Source organism: Heliangelus exortis, chromosome Z, assembly GCF_036169615.1.
Source record: "Heliangelus exortis chromosome Z, bHelExo1.hap1, whole genome shotgun sequence".
Classification (NCBI taxonomy): Eukaryota; Metazoa; Chordata; class Aves; order Apodiformes; family Trochilidae; genus Heliangelus; species Heliangelus exortis.
Genome location: NC_092454.1, coordinates 40,167,333 through 40,189,856, shown reverse-complemented (window position 1 = coordinate 40,189,856; position 22,524 = coordinate 40,167,333). Strand labels below are relative to the sequence as shown.

Genomic DNA, 22,524 nt, shown 5'->3' with positions numbered 1-22,524 from the left:
CTCTCCGCCCCCTGCCGCCGCAGCTGCCGGGCGGGGGGTGACGGGACAGGGAGTGACGGGGGGGGCCCCCCCGGCCCTGGCCTGGCGTGGGTTCTCCGCGGCAGGAGCGGGGAGCATTCTCCGCCACGCCACGCCCCGCCCCGCCTCTCACGCCGGTCCCCGGCGGGCGGGACGGCTCCCCCCGCGGCCGGCAGCCTTCCTGCGACAGCGGCGGAGCGGCGGGCGGGCGGTCGCCATGGGCGCGCTGCTATGGTGGGACCAGCTGCGGGCGGGCAGCTCTGAGGTGGACTGGTGCGAGGATAACTACACCATCGTGCCCGCCATTGCCGAGTTCTACAACACGGTGCGTGGCGGAGGTTTCCCGGTAGTGCGGGGAGCGGAGACTGCCGGGGCGCGGAGAGGAGGCAGCATGTGGCGGGGGGCTTGACGGGCTGGGTCGGGTCGGGTCGGGCTGGCGGGATCTCTCCGTGCGCCGGGGTCGCTCCTGTGGGCGGCTGCTGCCGGCCGGGTCTGTTTCGTACCTCGTTCCTATGGGACTGTAGGATGCCCTTCTGTGGCTGCCTGCTTCTTCCTTCTCCGTTGTTAAAGAAATCTGGAGGTTTGGTGTTGTAGGCATAAAATCGTATAAAATAGGGTTAGCGAGGGCTCATGACCAGGTGCTGGGTGAGCGGGGTGCAGCTGACCCCTTCCTCGCCCGCCCGCCCGTGCCGAGCCTTGTGGTACCCAGGTGCAGAACTGCGGGTGCTGGCGTGACTGCTCCCGGTCCCCGTTCGCACAGGTGTCAGCCACTTGACGGCGTCCGAGGTGGTGATGGATCGAGAAAAGAAATGCAGCTTGAGTGTTTGCAGGCCAAACTTAGTTTCGTCCAGGTATGTTTTGGCTCCTTTCGGAACAAAGCAAAGCTTTCCAGAACAGTTTGCCTTGAGGTTGCAGGATGAGGTCAGCAATGTACTTTTGGAACAAGAAGAAACATCTGTTTAAGAAAGTAGTTGAAAGGAAGGAGAGGGAACAGGACTAATGTAATGATTCCTTCCTTCCAGTGACCCTTGGTTCTCTCCTGAGCCCTCTCTGGTCATCCCAGTGTTTCTCAGCTGCTGGAGAGATCCTGTGAAAACATAGCCCCAGCAACAGTGTCAGACTACCCTGGACTGCACATCTTGGAATGGGAGCAATGCTCCTTACATCCTGTTTATGTAAAGAATTGCACTGACAAACATCTGCCAGAGTGAGATAGTGCATTGAGCTTTCTGGTAGTTTGCCATTCCATAAAAAACACGTATCCAGGAGCAAACCAAATAAATGTGCACAAATGGGGAGGTGGTTCTCTTGTTTTGCTTCTTGTACCTGAAAATTGTGTATTTTATAACAAATTCCATCCTTCTCTGAGCTGTCTTCCTTTCAAGCTATGTTTCTTTATTGCTGACATCCAGTGGAAGGAAGAAATAGGTGTGTGGTGTCACTTACTTGAGTGTGTATCATGGGGGTTGCTGCACATACAGCAAATAATGCAAATAATTCCACATACTAGGTTACTAACCTGTTGTTTTTTCTTGTAGTCTGCTGCCAAAGTCGTCTGTGTGATGGCTTGTCTGTGCCACTGGAGACCTCTGAGGGTGTGTGGGGGAAACTGTCAGCTTTCTTAGTGTCTGATGTCACTGTGCAAGAACCAAAAAACAAAGGGAGGAAAAGGTCAAGATAAACAAGTTTCTTGAAGACAGCAAGTGTATTTTGGAGCCAGCTATGCAGGGGGATGGGTATTCTTCCAACTGTACTGAGAGGATTAGCACAATCTACAATCTTGAAAAATGCTATGAGCCGTAGGTATGTCCAGATGAACAAAAGAGCTTCCAGACAGGTTAACAGACACAACAAAAAGCTTATCCTGAACCCCACTGTATTGCTGCAGCTGTGAACAAGTTGGGGAGCTGCATGCTGAAAGAGGAGCGAAAAAGGGGCTGTGTTGCAGGTAGATACATTTAGCCTGTCCTCAGCAGTAAACATCATAGGAGTCTGACTTCTGTGTTTGCAGCTTCTGAAAATTAAGACAGTGACTCACAGTGGACTGTTGTATGACTATGTCCCACAAAAGCCAGATGCTCCCAGGAAAATTGGAAGATTACTCTAACAGGCACCCTAAGTGGGATCTAAATTTTATTTTTTCTAAGATGGTTCAGTTCTGACTGACTCAAACCTTCTTGAAGTTTCAGGAAGAACTCTTCAGCAGACTTGCATCTGGGTCTTTAAGCTGTAAATTAAAACCTTCCTAATCTGCATTTTAAACTGTCACGGTTGAGGTCAGAGTTGCAGTTGAGCTCTGTTGCAATATTCATCTAGGCAGAAAGCTGGAACAGCTTATCTGAAATGTATTTTAAAAAATTGATTTTTTTCTAGTGGGACTTGATCTTCATCTATTATGAATAAATTTAATTTAAAAAACAAACAGAGGGCTCCACAGGACTATATAAGTAGGAGCCCGTCTTCTCAGAGGTTTTGTACAAATTGGTCAGACTAATTTTTTTAAAAATACATGAACTAGGCTGATACGATTTTTGCATTCAGATCTTACAGTCTTTCAGTAAAGAGACAAAACATTTTGTATTTCTTGAAAGAATAGTTACGTGAAAACTAGCTTTTAAAATTTTTTCCCTCTCAAGTTAATGAAGTAATGTGACCTAGTGCACTGTAAGCTAATTCCAGGACCTAAAAAAAATGCCTACACATGGTCAAAATAATTTACCCTGTGCAGAAGTATTTACAAAAAAAGCTGTTGTTTGTGTTTTGAACACCTAGAAACAGTAATTTTTTTGTTGTTATTGCTAGTAAAATCAGTATTTTGCAGCTTAGTGTGTTGCATTCGCCTGTGCATGTAATACATATTTTTTGCTGATTTTTCATGTAAAGATGAAATTGCCAGTGGTTTTATTACTTTCCTTTTTTCCCCTGGTGATCTGGAGGTAAGAGTTTTTAAAAGCTATCAAATAGACTTCAGAGTGTGTCAAGGTTTAACACTGGGTGGGCAATTAAACAAATGACAGATACTCTGCTGCCTATTAACCTTCCTAGAAGGGAAAGGAGAGAGAATAAGGGAGGGACTAAACTGCATAGCTTTAAGGAAACAGTATTGATGAAAAAGAAAATAATGAAATAGATCTACAAGTACATTCAAATCAAGTATGATTCCCCCTAGTAACACTGACATCACTGACAAGGCTGCAGGGCAGCCTTGGGAAAGCCCTAATCTGGGCTTCTGGAGTCAGCAGCAGATGAGAGAATCCATGGATTGGGATCAAAGGCAGAAGAACGAATGGAGTCCTCCCAGGACTCCTCATCCTGCTGGGCATGGATGAAGAGAATTTGACCCTTGTAATGCCTCAGGTTGTTTATACAGTATATTATGCATATAGGAAGGAATACTTCATATGGTCAATTTTGGCCACCTGTCTGGTCCACTCCTCCCCACAGTGTGACCTGTTTATTCCCCTCTACATACAGTGCACAAGAAGTTTGTCAGAACCCAGCACAGACCTTGGTTTCTGTAGGAGCATGTATAAGCAAGGGCCTTTCTAAACACCACTCGTGCAGGTAGCTCTGCAATTAACTGTAAACATCAAATGTTCTAAGTCATAGAAAGTCCCAGACAGTGACTGAAGACCATGCTATTAATTTCAGCAAATGCAGTTACTTAAAAGTGACTTAGCTGTGAAGTAAAATTACTCAAAGTTGGTTCTATCAGTTCTAACCAGGACAGAGTGCAAAAGAAAACTTGTACTCTTTATCACAGAAATCTTCTAGGCTGTGAGAACAGCATGCTTACAGATCAGGATATAGAGGATACAAACCCTCTGAACTCACTGAGAGCTACTTAGTCCATTTTTGCTTTCTCCTCACATAGAGGTAGTGGAGTAAGTGTTGGGGAGGTGGTTGAATGCTACAGCTGCTGTCTGGGAGACGTACCAGATAGTAAAGAATACTTGATAGCCCTTGGTAGGGCTGCAGGAAACATCCTGTCTGTGTCAGGACTGCGGCCAGATGCTAACGAAGTTACATGGTCATAATCTGAGCAAGCCTCTGGCATTCCCTTTGTGGTCTATGCCCTATATTCCTTTTATATAATTAAGTAATTGGGAATTAAACAAAAGGTCAGTAATTGTCGGGAGGGCTATGTTATTGATGGGCTACTTACTTTTTTTCCAGAATTAAAATTTTTAGTTTTAGCCTTTTGCAGATCTCAAAGGAGATGTTCTGTACTCCTGTTCTTAATTTTTGCACTAATCTTCACTAAATCAGCAGTTGAATTGTACATTATCAAAATATGTGGGCCAATTGTGTAATAAATTGCATTTGTGTTTTTGCACGGGTGTTACTTTCTTAAACCAGAAGGAAATGGATAGGTGCCTTGCTTGTTTGGAAAGACCTGTGATAATTGTTGCTGTTTTTCTGAGGGTGTGGTCCTCAAGGGAGAGCCAGCTGATACCTGAGAGTCAAAACAAGTCAGTCATTTTTAGTGTTTATCTATTTGAAATTGAACTTGAAACTAAGAAGTTCAGAATTGTGTTTCAGAAAATGTTCCATTTGATTTGAGTATAACTTGTAGAAAACATTATTTATGGAATATGAGAAACAGAACTAAGCTATTTCATGAAAACAAAACGTGATTGTCACATTTTTTATAAACTGTGGAAAAGAATTTAAGTACTAAAATTATTTCAACTTCTGCTGTGTTAGGAAGTCCTTCTGCTGGCCACTGCTAGCAGTACGAATCATGTCTAAGTGCTGGGTTGCAAGAGTTTTCTTCCATTTGCAGGCAGGACTTCAGCAGAAATGGGTGTTCAGTGCCAGAAGGATACTGCTGTAGAACAGACCTGATAATTTGTAGTCTAATTACTAGTATAAATCTGTGCTTCTACCAGTATGGTAAGTAGGTATTTCCTTTGTCATCTTGTTCCTAAACAGAATAAAGTCTTTCTATCATTTTTTTTTTTAGACTGTGATTATCTGGTTTGATTTTCTTAATTGATCAGTTCTAGTTACAGAGACAGAAAGGTTTCCTTCCACACTGTTTTCTTTTAAACCATCTATTTCCCCCCTGTGAGACCTCTCTTTGGTATAACTCTGCCTAAAAGTCAGAGCATTCCCAGGTCCCCAGGGGACTTGTTCATATTCCATCACCTCAGCTACCAGTCACTGTGTGTGCTTCCTGCTTGGTTTGGGGGAAGGGAGCCCTGTGCTTGTATCAGGATGTTATGCACTGGGATCTTGGTCCATGACTGTATTCCCAGTGTTGCTAGGAGTCTCTGATGCACAGAGCTGGTAGTTTTTTTGTGAATGGAAGATGGTAAAATGAGCCTGTTTAGTTGAATGTATAAGTTGTTTTTTGTGAATTGAGCAAATTGATCTACCTCCTAAGATCTACCAAAATAGGATATTACTTTATAAATAACTCTTTGGTCTTCGCCTTATCTCCCCAGAGTTGTGCAGTACTCTGAACACTGACTTTGTCATGTGCCTCTGTTGTCGCTTCCTGCAGTCTCAATTTGTGATGGAAAAAGGCAAAATTTTACACCTTGGTTGGGTGAAGGATTTCTGTAAGAAGAGCTCTTTTATATCTGCTGAAGAGATAGGGCACTGTTCTGTTCATGGCCCTGTTCATCATTTGATGCCCCCACGTCTTTTTCACATATGGTTTGTGAGGCTGGCTTTCTACATGGCAAAGCACACTGTAGAAGCTGGTAACTGATGAAAGGATTCAGCCTTTTAACCCTTGGTTTGGAAAAGGAATTCCAGTGGGAGGTGGATCTCTGGCATTTTTCCCTGGTGTGGCTGGTTGATGTTGTGGCATGACTGCAAAAGGCCTCTGCATTGGCATGTCTTGTCTTGAGCTGTGTGCTGGGACCTAGATGCTGTTGGCAGAGATTTTGTCATAGTTTTAGTACAAGGAACTAAAAAAGGAAGACTTTCAGACTCTGAGAGGGGTGGAACACAGAGGGGTCTATTCCCTTTGTGGAATCATGGGGGAGCAGTTGTGGACCTGTGCCCGGGGAGGATGACAGGGCAGATGATGTGGACCTGCAACCATGGAGGGGACTGTTCCTGAAGTAGTCCATGGTTCTGTGGGCCACCTGCACTGTGCCTGGCGAGCCTCATGTTGGAGGGGCTCTCCAAGGACTTTCTCCCTAAGGGGAGACCCCACATTGAAGTAAATAAAGGCTGTGAGGAATCCTTCTCCCTGAAGAGGAAGGAGCAGCAGAAAACAACCTGTGACATCCAGACTGTAAACCTCACTCCCTGTCCTCATGTGCTTCCATGGGGAAGACGGTGGAGAGACTGAGATCAAAGTACTTTGGGCTTGCTTCCTAATTAGTATTGTTCTGAATGCCAGCCTAGAAGTATGTTTTGATGAGCCTTTCAAATGTTAAGTGAGATTTATCTATTTTAATATCATGAGCTCTGTTCTCAGACCATGTCCAGTGCTGGATAATAATAGCTGAACAAACAGGTGCCTTCTTCATATGTCATTCTTGAATCCATTGTCCACTAAATTTTCCCTAATATTAGTAAAGGTTTGTAACTCTCTTTGAAGAAGGAATCTGTCCCCAAGGAGTGCTCTTGCACCAAAGTTGTTTTCTGTATCTATTTTATGGGAATGTTACTGGGATACTCTTTTGTACTTGGGCTAGGCAGGGGAACATGAGGCAGCTGAGGATGGGGAACTCATGCTGTCCCCTGTCCCCCTGGGAGGCAGCAGTAAAGTCTTTGTAAAACTGATCAGTGACAGTGCTACAGCTGGCCCTCAGCACTGGCAGCTCTGTCTGGGGAGAACAAAATGATCACTTGTCCTGTTTTGGGTGCTAAACTATGACATCACTACAGTGGCAACTCCTGCTAATTGCTGGTGAAGTGCCTTTAGCCTTTAACTAGAGTGTCAATCTTTGGATTGTTGGTTAGCCAGTATGTCTATGTTCAACTCTTACATTTCAGTGTAAAAAAGCCCAACAATGGTCTGAATTGCCAACCTTTTCTCCTTTCTATAACTAACTTTAAGTCAAAGAGCCCAAGATAAAAATAAAGTTTGAAAGGATTTACAGCTCTGGGTTCTCTTTTCTCTGCACAAAAAAGCTTCCAGCTTTTTTAGCTTTGCTTTGCTTTGTATTTCAGACCTTCCAGGCAATGGCTATTGCTCAGTGACTTGACGTCCAGAAAGCTTGACTAGCCCTGTCTAGTGCCAGTATCTGTAGTGCTTTTGCCATGCTGGGCTTGACATTCATTGAGAGGACAGATGACTTGACATAATGTCCTGTTCCTCATATGCTTAAATTCCTTGTATGCTTCCTGAATTTCAGTATCTTGACTATTTATAGACTCTCAAAATTCCATTGGGAATAGGCTTGAAAGGTAATTTAAAGATGTGAGTAGCCACGTTTTATGTTGCTTTAAGTATTCATACTATTGCTAGTTTAATGATACTAAACAAAGCAAGTTGATGCTTTGTAAAACCACCTTGGCTTCAGCTGAAACTGAGGGCCCTAATTTGTGTAGCTGGGGCTCCACTGAATGACACATTTTTATAGATGTCTTAGGCAGCCCACGAATATTTAAAGTTTGTTTATTTTCTCTCTTTGTGATTTTTTTGTTGTGTTTTTTTCCCCCTAGATAAGCAACGTCTTGTTTTTTGTTTTACCACCCATTTGTATGTGCTTGTTCCGTCAATATGCAACCTGCTTCAACAGTGGAATATATTTAATATGGACTCTGCTAGTTGTGGTTGGTAAGTTGATTAGTCCCTGTTTGCCTGCTTATGCACTATCGGAGAGAGGAAGTAAGTTTCTCCTGCTTGCATTTGTTTGTTTTGCAAAATAAAGCAGTCCTGATGTCCACAGAGGAGTTTGTACTTGTTTGAAGCTGAAGGAACAGCTTCTGAAAGGAAGATGGCTTTTGAGGTTGGTGGGAACTTCAGCCTGATTTCTGTTCCAATCCTTCCCTTCCTTTGCGTAACTTACTTTGATTATGTTTGGGCTTACTCTGCAGCAGTGCTGACCTTGCTTCCTCTGTTGTTGCCCTAAGGAGAGCTGAAAGGGCACTAGCCAGTTTGTAGATAGGAGATTCTTCAGCTTTTTCATTCTTGTAGTGACTGAGAACTTTTAAAAAAGTAATCAGACCCCTCTGGAGCAGTGTGACACTTCCCATCTGTAAATCTGTATCATGGAGTAGTCATCAGATGCTGCTTTTTATCTTTGTTTTACCCACTCTTGTGCTATTGAGAAAATTCAGCAGCATTTCGCTTGTACTTAATTGGTTTTGCATTTAACTTTACCACCTGTATGTATTTTAAATACACCTACTTTTCTGGTAGGAGCTGTCATCTTTAACTACTGCTTTTATAAAATGTGTGCTTCATAAATAATGAGGTGCTGATGTTTTGGATTGCCTTCTTAGAAAAGCTGTTTGATTTCTGTTTTGTGGTGGGTTTTTTTTCTTGATTTTTTTTACACCAGATTGTATCTATAATTTGCTGTAACATTCTGAACACGAGCAGTGTATTTTAGTTGATGCAGTACTGCAGCTATTCATGTTGACTTTTGATGAATCTTTCTAGGGATTGGATCTGTTTACTTCCATGCCACTCTCAGTTTCCTGGGACAGATGCTGGATGAGCTGGCTATTCTCTGGGTCCTGATGTGTGCTCTTGCCATGTGGTTCCCTAGGAGATACCTGCCCAGAGTTTTTCGGAATGACAGGTAAAATACAACCATATACATATACTTCCATATTTCTTGAAACATCTTACGCTAGTACTTCAGCCTGCACATAGTGGCACTGAAGAATTGTCTGACCTTACCACTGCTATCTTTTCTCACTTTGTTCTTCTTGTTTTGCATGCATCTCACCCCATTTTATTCAGAATTCCTAAATCTGCAGTTGGTATTATGCCCTGTAACTTCAGATCTTGGGATGAGTTGACTCACCTCTGGAAGTGCCTGTTACTGCTGATTCTAGCGAAGCCTGTACATGAGTAGTTTATATTTGTTGCAGCTAAAGTATGAGAAACCTTCTTCCCACTTCCTTTTATATAACCTGAAGTGTACATACAAGGGGTCCTATGGAAGTCAGCAGAATTTTCATCTGGGTATTTAAGCCTGTGATTAAGGATGATATTTAAGCATTCAAAGGCTGGTTTTGTTTAATCCTTGCTAAAGTATTTCTTTCTTTTTCCTGAAGGATTAAAAAAAGCACTTTGTAGGCAGTTTAAGAACCTGGTTGTTGTTTGTACCTGCCCTCTCCACCTTGCTCCCCTCCCTTCTGCGTTGTTTTAGGCAGTGAAGAAGTTAAGGTAATGGAGTATAGAGGTTTGAATTGCAGCAGCACTGGTCCTTCTGAAAATACCTAAGCCTGCTGCCTCTTGCCTTCTTACACTGTTATTATCTAGGGGTGCTTTTTTAATGTTTCTTTTTTCCTTGGCATGTGCCTCTTTAGATGTTGCTGGTGGATGGGGATGGAAGGGGAGAAAAGGTTGATGTCTAGATTGACCATTCCTCAAAATAGCTTCCACTGAGAAAAGGGTATCTTGGATTACCATGTACAGTCCATGCAGTCTAATGGCTTTGTCACATTACTGTGAATTTAGTACTTCTGCATATTGCAACACTGCTGTTACAGGACACCATCAACTTAGAGAGCAAAAAGGAGGTTTTACTTAAGCATTTTGATTGATGGCATGACTTTTAGACATTTAGTTCAAATAAAAAAAGAGAAGTTCAGAATCTTGAAGAATTTTTGTGAGTCCGTGAAAATTATTCCTCAAAATCCTACAGGGATAATTACATGTCATCTAGAACTATCTTCTGCTGATAGTGAGCTGGGTAGGTTCATAGTGTGGGCCAAGAGCTTCAAATGTATCCTTTTTAAAAGGAATAGTAACACTTCTCTGGGGTGAAATTCTGTACCTATTGAATTTGGTGTTAAAACTGTAAGTAATAATCTCCAAGATTACAACTGATTTATAAAACGCTGAGGTGAGGTGCAGGATGTCCCTTATCCTAAATTTCTTGAACACTTTCTCCTGAGAATTTGTTAAGGCAGGTATGTTGCTAAGGTTTTGATTCCTTTCTGAAGTATACAGAAGACAGACACACAAGGCAACAAACTTCAATCCAGGGTTTATATGTTTGGTTTTTTTTTTTTTTTTCTTTGCCTAGCTAATCCTCTTATATTATATCTGTCCTATGCTCGCTGCTGTTGCCTTATTTTCTTCATCCTTATCACGCTCTAGATAGATGCAAATGTTATTATCTGCCAGGACTAATTTGTGGTGTTTTTAGTCATGAAGGCCTTTATGTCAGAGCAGAACTACCTACTTAAGCAACTTACTGTCTTCCAGCAAGAAGAAAAACTTCAAAGCTGAAGTTCAAAGCTGAAGGCAAATGGAAATAGCTAGGTGAAGGTGATGACATTTGTGGCCAGAGAGTGGTGCTGCAGAAATATACTGAGACTCCAGGCATAGAAGTAAGGACAGCATAGCCATCTTTGGACAGCAAATGTTTTTTTCAAAGCTGTGGGCCAGTAGATGAAGGGCAGTGTAATGATCCTCTTTCTGCTTTTGTCCTACCATGGACTGGAAACGGATTGTTTCAAGTCTGAACTTGGAGTTTAAGCAAGTTAACATCTATTTAATTTAAAAGGTGGCAAGCTATCTATATCAGTCCCAATTGTGATTTTATTTGTGCTAAGAATATATCAAACTCTATACTTTAAAAAACAAGGGAATCCCTCACCTACTACTGAATTAGGTTAGAAGAAATGTTTTCCCTTGCCTTAAAGTTTTCAGTATCCTTAAGACTTAAAAGAGATAAAACAAAATAAAGCAAAAAAAAAAAATTAAAAAAATTTAAAAAATAAAACAAAAAGCTGGGACATTAATGGTAACAAAAATTCCTAAAAATTAATTTTAAAAGCATAAAGAATGATGACACAACAGTGCTTTGAAGTGATACCATAAAATTCTGTCTCTGAAAGAACTTTCGAGCACTCAAGTTGTAGAAGGGAGGCATTCTTTATTAATTACAGGGCTGGATGAAATAGTTCTCTCAAGTCATGCGTAGCAGGATAACAGGCAAGACTTACATTGTCCTGACAGATACATATGTATGAAACTCATTATATACATTAGATTTCCTGGAACTCATTTTAATATTTGCATTCTTAGGTGTGTGTGTGTGGGGGGTCTCCAGTGGTCTTCCAAGTCTGAGGTGTCCATTTGTTAATCCCTTCTCTGCTGCATGCACAGTGTTTGGTGGCAACTCTAGTTGGTCTCAGCCAATTTCCATCTGAAAGGCACTTAGTTCCTTGAGCTTTTTATGTATTTACAGGCAAAAGGCCTCGAGGCTGCCTAGATGAGCCCAAGTCAACATCCCATTGCTTAGTGTCAGAACAGTCTTCAGGAGTTTCACAAGCATGGCTGGACTACAGGCTACAGGATGTTGTCTGATAGTTTTGCAGTTAGTTGTTTACCCAAGAATGTGGATTTCGCAAAGCAGAATTTCATTTCTATATCTATCTACTAAATACACAACAAAATAACCTACTGTTGTGGTTTGAGCCTGTCGGATAAGAAAGGACCATGAGGCCACTCATTCCCCCTCCCCCAGTACATGATGGTGAGGAGGAAATCCACCTAGAAGCTTGTGGGTCAGGACAAAGGCTATGGGGTTTTCACTCACCAATTATGCTCACGGGCAAACGAGACCAAACTTGGGGAAAAAATAAGTTTAACTTATCATTAAACAAATCAAAGCAGGGTGAAAAGAAAACATAAACCAGAGCTTAAATATGTTTACCTCCTCCCCAGAGCAGCACAGGGAGACAGGGAGTGGGGTTTACAGTCCAGATGTCACAGGTTATTTTCTGCTGCTCCTTCCTCTTCAGGGAGAAGGATTCCTCACAGTCTTTGTTTACTTCAATGCAGAGTCTCTCCTTAGGGAGAAAGTCCTTAGAGAGCCCCTTCAGCATGAGTCCCTCTCACCAGTCACACTGCAGGTGGCCCACAGAGCCATGGGCTCTTCGGGAACTACTTCAGGAACAGTCCCCTCCATGGCTGCAGGTCCACATCATCTGCCCTGTGATCCTCTCCAGGATGCAGGTCCACAACTGCTCCAATGGGATTCCCCATGGGTGGCGGGTCCACAGCACCAGCTCTGCCTTCAGGGTCCTTCAGGATCTGCTCCACCGTGATTGTCAGGGTGTTGCAGGGAGTCAGGCTGCCATCTCACCGCAGGATGTGGAGAAAAATCTCTACTGGAACCTTCTCCTCTCCTTCCTTAGCAGCCTTGGTCGCTCTGCTCTGGCATTGCTCCCCTCTGGTGGTGTTCTCTCTCTCTCTTCACGTGTAGCTTTCTCTCACCTACGTGTTCCCCTTCTTGAATCATTTAATTGCAGGGGACCTTTTGATCACTGATGGCCTAAGGTGGGCCAGGTGTTTTGGAGAGGGGAGAACTAATCAGAGCTACTTACATGAGCCACTTCCCTCAGGGACCCCTTCCCTGGTACAAAAACGGCACAGCATCAACGCAGAACACCTAGTCAGCTAGCATTCAGATAAATCGGTACATTATCTAAAATAAATTCATAATTCCTGTAAAAATACATTAAGTTTAATTCTATCTTAATAAACAATTTTTATTAAATCTAATAAGGAATGTTCTGTAGCCATCAGAAGTACAGCACTGTGCAGAGATGGACTTGTTGACATACTGGAGGAGGGAGTTTGGAGCGTGGCCTTTGGATTTTGAAACCAGTGATCAGTGGGTGGCTGTGTATACATACGTAAACATACACATGGCTGCTTCAGAAGACCATGGTCCAGCAAACATTTGTGTATATTATTAAGTGCATGCACATGCAAATCTGTGTGAGATCCACATCCACTTAATGCCATGTTGCCATTGCACTTCCTGAACACACCTAAAGGAACCTACATTTTGTTACATTGTTAAAGTAATTATAAGATTTTTGGGTTTAGTAATGAAAAGTTTGAATTAAAAGCAGTTTTTCTCCCACAAAAAAACCCGAACAATTCAGGAGCCGGTTTAAAGCTGCTGTGGCTGTCCTGTCTGGAGTTACTACCTGCCTTGCATTCATTAAGCCTGCCATCAATAACATCTCGTTAATGACTCTGGGTGTTCCCTGCACAGCTTTGCTCATTGCCGAGTTGAAGAGGTGAGTACATTTCTCCTGAATGCAGCACTGCCTTCTGAGATCTTAAGGTACTGTGTGATGTTACACCAGATCTGTCTTCAGTGCTTGTGACAGCAGGTCAGAAATGCTTCTCCCACCTGAAAGAACAGGTCTGGTATAAACTTGCTTTGCCACATCAGATTTTTGTGGTTTATTTAGTTTGGGTTTTTTGGTTTGGTTGGTTGGTTGTTTTTTTTGTTTTGTTGTTGGTTTTTTTTTTTCATGGGCTGTTATACTAGCTCAGATATTGCCTGTCTTCTTGCAACATATCTCTTGCATGGAAGTCTTCCAAGCAGAGGAGTCTTCCAAGCGTGCGTGGAAGATGTTCCAGCCCTCAAAGGTGTACTGCGAGTCTTCCACGACTCAGCTGTCTGACATGAATGATAAGATGGAATCAGACTGACAAAGATAATGTTAATCACTAGATTGTAGAGGACAACTTTCAGCCAGAATGCAAACAGAATGCAAATAGAGAAAAAAACTGAGGCTGATCTTAACATTTTAAGGAGTCCTTTAAAAAAATCTGAATGTCTTTGAAGAGTCCAGTGATACCAGCTGCTCTCCAGAGGCTTTTTTTTTTTTCTTTTGCATGCTTACACTCTGCTAAAGTACAAGACAAGGACCAGCATATGAACTTGTCTTTTCCCACTCTTCTTCAATGTCTGACAAGGATTTTACAACTTAACTTGGCTCTTACACACTGCATATGTAAATGTCTATCAAAAGAAACAAAACCAGAACCAAATACCATCATTCTGACATCTCCTGTGGGAACAGAAAGATTATTCCTATTTGCTGCCTCACCCTATTCTGCTGCCAGTTCTTGGTACAGTGGAAGACTCTGGTAACAATGTTTTGTAAAGGTGTTCACAAGTCTTTTCCCATCAGACATCTTGCTGAACAGCATTTACTTCTGTGGTAAAAGAAATCTGGTAAAAAGTGCTTAAGTTTGTTGTAGAATAATGTTTGTGGAGGTGTCACATTTTGCACAAAGCACCCAGGAACTACTTGTATAGCAAATAGGGATATGGTTGTGAACCGAATTATTTATGTGAACTCTCTAAGTATCAGTTTCCCAATCATGAGCTCCTAAGGGACTTGAACAGATGAATATTTAGTGTTTCGTAAGATCAGATATTATTACATCAAATATGGGAATTGTTATGACTATAGATGCTTTTTAAAACTCCTTCAGAAAGATCATAGCTTACTAAAACGCATGGAGTTTCCCTGTCTGTTTTTTGAGAGAGAATTCAGGACACACATAAACAAAACATTGTTTTAAAATGGTGATTAAAAAGAGACCCAAAGTGACATGTGACCTTCTTAATTATCCATTGGAATGATGTAATACATATGACATTTGGTGATGAATTCTAAGTGTAAAAACAAATAATTAAAGGCTTTATTTTAAGCTATGCTGATCCCTAGGAGATTTAGATGAGAGAGGTACTTGTAAATCCGGAGGAGTCATCTCATCCCTTTTTGCAGGAGAAAAAATAATCTAAACATTATTTAAAATGCCTCCAATTCTCCCATTCTCTACTCCTACAGTCAGTAGAGGTGTGCACATCCAAGTCCTTGCAGTCTGGAGCAGACAGGTATTTGTGGAAGGAAGAAGAGTCTCCAGAACAGTTTCTTTGTTCCATGCTTACGTTTGTGAAGCATTAAACCAAAACTGCCTGTTGTTATTCCTGTTGTAGGTTGGTGTCAATGTTTTACAGCATCCTCTTGAATCAGAATCACTGTGTTTTCAAATGAGACTTTTTTGCCTCTTGATTGTCCTTGATGAGGAGAGAATACTGTCACAAAAGAACATTATGTTCTTACTTGCAGAGCTGGTAGGGTAGAGTGTGTGCAAGGACGTATTGTGCTCCAAAGAGCAGAAGGCAGTTAAGTGTATACATAGCCTTGAAAGATAAAGGATTGTAAATCTTTATTCCCATTTCTGGCTGAACAAAGTGTTTCATAAAAATAAAAAAAACAAACTTCTCCTTTGGGATGGTATCAAGGAGGAAGTGGATGTGGATTCTTTGGTATGCTGGTCCAAGCAAAAAACCATCAGGATTTATGTGGATGTGGAGTATTTGATTTGCTGGTCCAAGCAGAAAACCATCAAGATTTGTAGCATCATCAAGTTAGTATAATTTAGTGAGTGACTGGCAGGCATCTATCTGTCTCCAGGTGCAGATAGAAGCTAGGACATTGTTGCTTAGCTGAAATTTGAGCCATGATCAGTGAAGGTTTACCCTGCCTTCAGGTCTAGAAATCTGCCTGTGGAGGAGCCCTAATTCATTACTGCAGGTTGCTCACAGTTTCCCTATTCTCTTTCCTATAACGTTGAGCTAGTTAAAAGTTTAAAATATTCCCTAGGTCATAAAGGGAATATTGATACAGTGTCAAAATGAATCAAGTAGTTAATTGACATCTAGCAACTTGCACTGGCTTGAAGAAAAGCTGGGATGTTTTCTTGGGGGTGCCATGACATTGGAAGATGAAGCTGCTGGAACCATGTACCACCCCAGTCCTTCGGTTAGCAAACTGCTGAGGTATACCAGTGTTCATAGAAACTTGTATTTAAGTAACTCCTCTTTGTGTTACAATGGAGAATGCCATTCATTAGATAGGCAAAAGTCATAGATGAATATACAGGGTTTGTTTGGTCCAGTTTCTGTCAGGATAAAAGGTAAGACCATATCATGAATCTGTGCACAGCAGAATGAACAGCTCTTTCAGACCCTCAGCTGACAGGTTCTTTTTCAGTGGTAGTTTGAATGGTCAGTATCTGTGTCTATCAAGAAATAAAACTAGTGGGTTGAGTTTATGTCCCTTGCCAGTGTTCAAGTGGCATTTGCATTACATCTCTTCATTGTGGTAAAAGCAGTGGCAAATGGGAAGCTTTGCAGACCCTTGTCTCCTCAGCAAGCGTGTCTGTCCTCAGCCCATCTGAAGCACAGTTACTGCAAGAGCTGAAAACTATGATGAGTGATCACAGAAAACCTGGGAGTATTGCACAGCTCTGCAAGCTCCTCATTGTGTTTGCCTCTTTCTGCCTTTGAGTAGTCTTTTGTACTACACCCTACAACATCTAGTCTTAAATTCACAGTACCTGATGGCAGCACTGAGCAAACATGTCATTACAATTTGTACCATTTTTGTGGCTTCCCTTCAGCAAGTTTCTTAAAGTAGGCTTTTGGTTTTTCCTTGCAGCCTTATAGTCTTTGAACTGTGCAGGTTAATTATCCTCTCTTGTTGGTATTTAAACTAGTCAGATATTGAAACGTATGGTTGCTGCCTAAAAGCTGGATGTTTGAGGCCAAGCCTCTTACCTTAAATGGAAGGCAGTTGCATGTGTTTATGTCCTTCAAACAACCAGGAAAGCCTCTGTGTTCTTAATACAGACACCCTTTGCTCTGCCAGAATGCACAAGTACCTATTGCAGCAGTCTAGTTTTACCTGTCAAATGTACAGAATTGATCCATGCATATCACTTAGGAACGTGGTTGAGTAACTTGCCATTATGAACAGTTGTGTGTCTCACTGAAGATTAATGAATCTGCCCTAGCATTAATAGGAGAGAATTAACTCCAGTATACTTCGTACAGCAGTGTTATTTGACCAGTGACTATTTACCCCCTTCTTTTATGAAAGGGTCCATGCTGCCTAGCCATTTGGTAGAAAGATGAGTCCTGAAAAATGAGTATGGTATGGTTTTGCTGACAAAACTGTGCTGATAAATTTGGATAAATTTCTTACATAGACATTTCTAGAATGTAGAAGACAAGTGGCCTGTAGCTCTGGCGAAGGCTGATTATTCATTGTTATACTAACCAGAAATTTGGCTTTTTGGTTTACTTCTGTGATGCAGTCCAACAAGTAACTTTAAGCAAATAATTCTTCCATCTGAATAGTAGGTTTGGGAATGCTTTGGTGGGTCATATCAGTGACCTGAGAAGAGTAATTAATTTGGGCAAGAATTGTGCAAGAGCACTGAATAGTTCTCAGATCTCTGGGAAATTCACCAAGGCTTTAACAACAAGAACTAAAAAAAAAAGACAAAAAAGCGGGGAAAGGAAGTCCCAAATCCTGCCTTATTCTTAGGGGAGGCAGAGAGCTGAGCCATGTCTTCTTTTGGCCACACATGTGCAGCTTTGCTTTATCGCGATCAGTAACAGCAGAGCTGCATCTACTGTCCCCAAGAGGCTTAACCCCAAAATAGCAGGTGTACGTAGACAGCAAATTATAAAATTGGAGAGCATTTTGGGATCTGAAGTTTATAATATTGGTGCCTCCTTTCTCCTGATTTTACTCTCCTGAGAAAAGCTGCACAGTTCTTAGAATAGTTCCAAGGTGTGAAAAAGAACAAAGCATCATACAGGGATATTGTGAACTTTTGAATAAACCTGCAACACAGGTAATGCTATGCAAGCATCCTGGCATCTGTAAGGGGTATTCAGTGATGGTCAACTGCAGACCACACTACATGTAATGACAGAAACTTTTTTTGTGTTTTCTTTTTCTCTAGTATACCTCTGTATGAACAAGAAAGAATTGTAGCTCAGTCAAAATTAATTCTGTCTGAGATATGGATGCCTGTGTGCCATCCACTGAATCATGCTTCTTAGGGGCCTCTGGGTAAAGGCTTCTGCCTTAAAAGATCTCTGAAACTGTTATATTGTACAGTACTAACTTGTAAAAGGAAAAAAAAAACAACTAACCAATTGAAAAACCCAACACATCCAGTTTCTTAATTTACAGATCTTGTTATAGTGACAAATATGAACAAATCTGAGCCCTTATTGGCTGTCTGGTTGCTACTAGAGAATGTACAACTAATCACTCGTTGTCTGAGATACATCTCCCTAGATATGGGAGTGCTTTCATGTTTGACCACCATCTGCATATCAGTATTTAAGAGAATACCCAAGGCACAGCTATTGATGGAAAGATTTGTTTTGTCACCTCACTGCTGCCTTGCATCAGAGCCATACTTAGTTTAAGTCAAGTTCCTCTGTTATGGACATTTATGGTGGAGCCATTTTAAACATGTGGGCCTGGCACCGTGAATCCTCCCCTAAAATGCCTGCTTCCAGAAAGCATCAAGCTGATATTAAAAACAAAATTTTGCTTTGTTTTACAACAGCTTCTTTGTGTTTTTCTCCTCAGATGTGAAAACCTGCGTGTATACAAACTGGGTCTCTTTTCAGGTCTTTGGTGGATGCTAGCACTTTTCTGCTGGATCAGTGACAAAGCTTTTTGTGAGATCTGGTCCTCATTTAACTTTCCCTATTTGCACTGTGTATGGTAAGTGCTGTGCACAAACTGCACAGTTCAGGTGTGCTATGTCCTCAGCACGTGATCCTTCTGTGCTGTCTGATGGCTATTTCTGATTAGTACTAGATAGAATTACTGGTAAGATTATAAGCCTAGAGCAAGTGTCACGCTATCCAAGGTGCCAGATTTAGGAGGCTTTACAGCCTGGTAAGATTGTTCAGACACTAAGTTGATTAACTGCAGTTGAATTCCTTGCCCTGCTGGTTACTAAAAATCCCACAGCACTGCTCGACTGAAGTAGTGACTGAAAACTTTACAACTTCCACTGTTAACAACTGAGAACAAAGTTGAGAAGCAGGGAAGGGCTTTGAGGCCTTTTCTCTGCTACTGTGCTCTTTTATTCAAGCTGCAGTATCTCAGCATTTCTATACAAATTTGTGTGGTGCAGTGAGATGAAAAGGTGCATTTAGTTTAGACCAAGGATTAACTATACTTTGATAGTTTTTCTTTTTCTCTGTATTCTTTTTCTGCATGTAAAAGGCAGACAGGAACCCTAAGGTTGAAGGTGAATGAGTGGCTGATTTTAAACCATGATGATATATATTTGATTGTGTTACTAAACCCACATTACTGACTTGTTACTGATTCATTTCTCTCTTTTTTTTTTTTTTTTTTTTTTTTTTTTTTTTTTTTTTTTTTGGCTGGTGGTGGCTGTCTGTTCTTGTCAGGCACATTTTGATATGCCTTGCTGCATACCTGGGCTGTGTCTGTTTTGCTTACTTCGATGCTGCCTCCGAGATCCCTGAGCAGGGCCCTGTCATAAAGTTCTGGCCCAGTGAAAGATGGGCCTTCATTGGGGTTCCTTACGTCACCCTCCTCTGCGCACAGAAGAAGTCACCTGTGAAGATCACATGAAGTTGGCCGTGGAAGCAGGATGAAGTTTCAAACTTACATTCCAGCACAAACAGTATTTAAATAATGACAAATGAATAGGGTTGTATTTTTGTCTTCTCCCTGTGATATGCAAGACTTTGGATGTCATAGAAACACGAGGGAAATGTGTTCTTTCCTCTCTCTGGAGAGGCGAGAGTAAGCAGAAAGGTGGAGACTTTTGAACACTGAAGTAACCACTAACTTCTCTTGAGCGGCTCTGTTTTGCACTGTGTTGCACTGTAGCATTTCACTTGATAAAGCTTTTTCCAAATACCAGGGTCAAAAAATGATGTTTCTGCAGCAAGTCACCTCTAATGCTTGATTCACTTCTTTTGTAACCTCTGGCTTAAGGTCTTCTTTGCAAAAGAAGATACTCCAAGATGCCTACGTGCCGTCCTGTGACCTTCTCAGCTCAGATTTTGATGTGGTTGCACATGGCCACAAGAGTGTGCTGGAAGAACGTGTTCCTCCCAGCCTGGCTTGTCACTCCGGGAAGCTGTGCAGCTACCTACAGGGGATCACAGAGTGCATGGCTGATTCCCCATGTACAACAGGAGACCAGTGCAAAGTGCTTGCAGCTTGGGTAACTGGGTCTAATGCAGTTAGTCAGTGTAAATGCAGAAATAGCTGACAGAAGATTAAGGCCCTGAAACTAAAGAGGAGTTCAAGGGGTTTGAATTTTTCTGTGTTTGCACTGACCTGTGGATCTTTGTATGCTGCATATTTCCCACTTACAGAAATGTCACAGAAATCCCTTTCTACCTCTTCAGACATGTCCAATTTTAAATTTTACACTCAAATTCTTGCAGAAACATGATCAGTAACTTCAGTAAGAACTCAGGTCAGCATTTGGCTGACTGTATGATTTAACTATAAAACTGCTGGTAGGTGCTTAGCAGGGTATCTACTTTGAGAGTTAGTTTCTCACCAATGCATTGCAAAGTGGCACGGACAATATTCAGTGCTCTTCTAGTTACACTTTGGAAAAAAGTACATTAAGTGCTTAAGAAACAACCCAAAGACTTAGGTTTCTGTGAGCAGTGAAATGTGATACTGTGTTCTATTTTTGCAGAAAAATAGTAGATTCAAAATTTCTGTTTGTTTTCACCCTGTTTTGTAAAGACAAGTGATCTCTAGATCTGTTTAGTTTTAAGGTTGTACTTTGGGGTTGAGGTTGAGGGGTAGGTAGGATTCTTGCAAGCAGTTTATGTAAGGTCTTCTTAAAAATGATGGAAAGTACAGACATGTTTTTCAAGTATTAGAAACTGTAGCTGCTAATAACTGCAGTCTTGCTGAGGAAATGGGGTCTGCTTATGTCCCACCTACTATCAGAACTGTTAATGTGTTAGGGCTTTGGGTGAGGCGATAGTTCCTTTTTGAACATTAGACCAGAAAATGCCATTTATTCTGTACTTGTTTTCTTATCAGTGTGAGAATGTACTCTTTATAGTATTGTCTTTAGCAAAGTGGCTTTTAATAAGCATTTTGGGGTGAATTATCTTTCAAGCAGTGTAAAACCTTTCAGATAACTTTTGTATTTGCGTTTTTGCTTAGAAAACAATGACTGAGATGTGTGCTTTTACACTTAAAAGTTTTCAGTGGGCACTATCACCATCTACTTGAGAAAAGCAGGTAGGTAGGCTACCCTCAGATTGACTGACAGATCATAAAAGCAGCAAAATCTGTCCAGTTCAGTAATGAAGATTTATAGCGCTTGCTAATAGATTTGTCTGAGAGAAACATGAAACATACAGTTTTTGTGGGCAACTTGCTCGTAAAAATTCATACAGTAATCTTACACTTTGAAACAGAGTTGTTTTGTTTTTTCCTTCCTCTCTCCCTCACTATGAAATAACCAGTTTTGAACACTTCTCAGGTATTAGAAGTCCTATGATTAGATCCTTCTATACACAGGCTTGCTGGCTGGAGCCCAGCTAAGGCTGCTGACACCTGACTTAGCCCTACTTTGAGTAAGACATTTTTTATATTATTTGCTAAATTATGTTATGGTAAATAAGTTATTTTCATTATTGCTTGGGAAAGTACTAACTGCAGATATAATGTACTAGTCCAGATGACTGGAGCCTTCTTACTTAATTTTTTGTTTGAAAGCCACCTCTCAAATTCAAAGGGCTCTAATCAACCTGCTGTTAACTGCTATTGTCTGCTGTGCAGTCAGGCTGCTCTTAAAAAAGTAGTTTTATAATTTAAAGAATGGTAGTAGTGCATTCAGGTATTTCAAAGGAGAATGGATGCAGGTGCAGGCCAAGAATTACCTCCTGGTTTTTTATTAACTAACCTATAGATTTTATACTCTTCAGAGGGGATTCTGTGGACTAGGTTGAGTATCTGATATTGGAAGCTTCACTATGGAACTGGTAGGGAGTATTCCACTGTAATACCAGCCCACCACTTTTATGAGTAGCAACTGCACTTCACGTTAAACTAATATTAACTTATATATTCTGATTAAAGCTACGTTTACTTAAAAAAGGAAAAAAAATGCAAAAAAAAAAACAAACAAAAAAACCCCAAACAAACCAAACAAAAAAACCTCACATAGTTTTTATCAGATTCACTGCTTTACATGTTGCACTTTGGACTAAGGCTTCATTTCACATTAAACAAGTACCCAGAGAAGTATGTGATTGGCATAGAGAGGGGTTTGTGCATTGCCCTGATCATACAGATGAATGTGTGCAAGTGGCCATGTTACATTAGAGGCTAAAGTGATGTATATGTACCCTCAGGTTTTAAAGCTCTAAAATGCTTTATTCCCTTGCCAGCAAGAAGTGTGACTGGGTTCCTAGTCCTTAAGTTCAATTTGTATTTTAATTTAATTAGGGGGATGCAGAAGTGTATTGGCAAGTGTTATCCATCATTCTTTGAATGTTAAACTTCAGGTTATTTAAGAAAGAATGTTTAGCTTTAGTGATGGCAAATGCTCACTTCACAGTCACTAATAACTCAATAAACACTATGGAAGGAGTGGTGTTGGGGGTTTCTTTTCTATCACTATTGAAGTCTGTATGCTGAATGTTTGTGGAAAGCATGTAATACTTCACAGCATTAAAGTTCATTCAGAATAAA

The 22,524-nt window shown here is 41.2% G+C and overlaps 1 protein-coding gene across 2 annotated transcripts; it reads left to right on the top strand.

Annotated features, from left to right (window-relative positions):
• Window positions 1–139: 139 nt before the first annotated feature.
• On the top strand, window positions 140–22,524 carry ACER2 (alkaline ceramidase 2). 2 transcript variants are annotated; one of them, XM_071732188.1, is made up of 7 exons: window positions 1,307–1,446; window positions 1,557–1,821; window positions 7,651–7,765; window positions 8,594–8,735; window positions 13,072–13,209; window positions 18,394–18,531; window positions 19,230–22,524. In XM_071732188.1, exons 3-7 carry the CDS (start codon window positions 7,690–7,692, stop codon window positions 19,414–19,416), a joined length of 681 nt encoding a protein of 226 aa, XP_071588289.1. In that variant the 5' UTR covers window positions 1,307–1,446; window positions 1,557–1,821; window positions 7,651–7,689; the 3' UTR covers window positions 19,417–22,524. The 2 variants fall into 2 exon arrangements, with proteins under 2 accessions (XP_071588287.1, XP_071588289.1); XM_071732186.1 differs by lacking the exons at window positions 1,307–1,446; window positions 1,557–1,821 and adding an exon at window positions 140–343.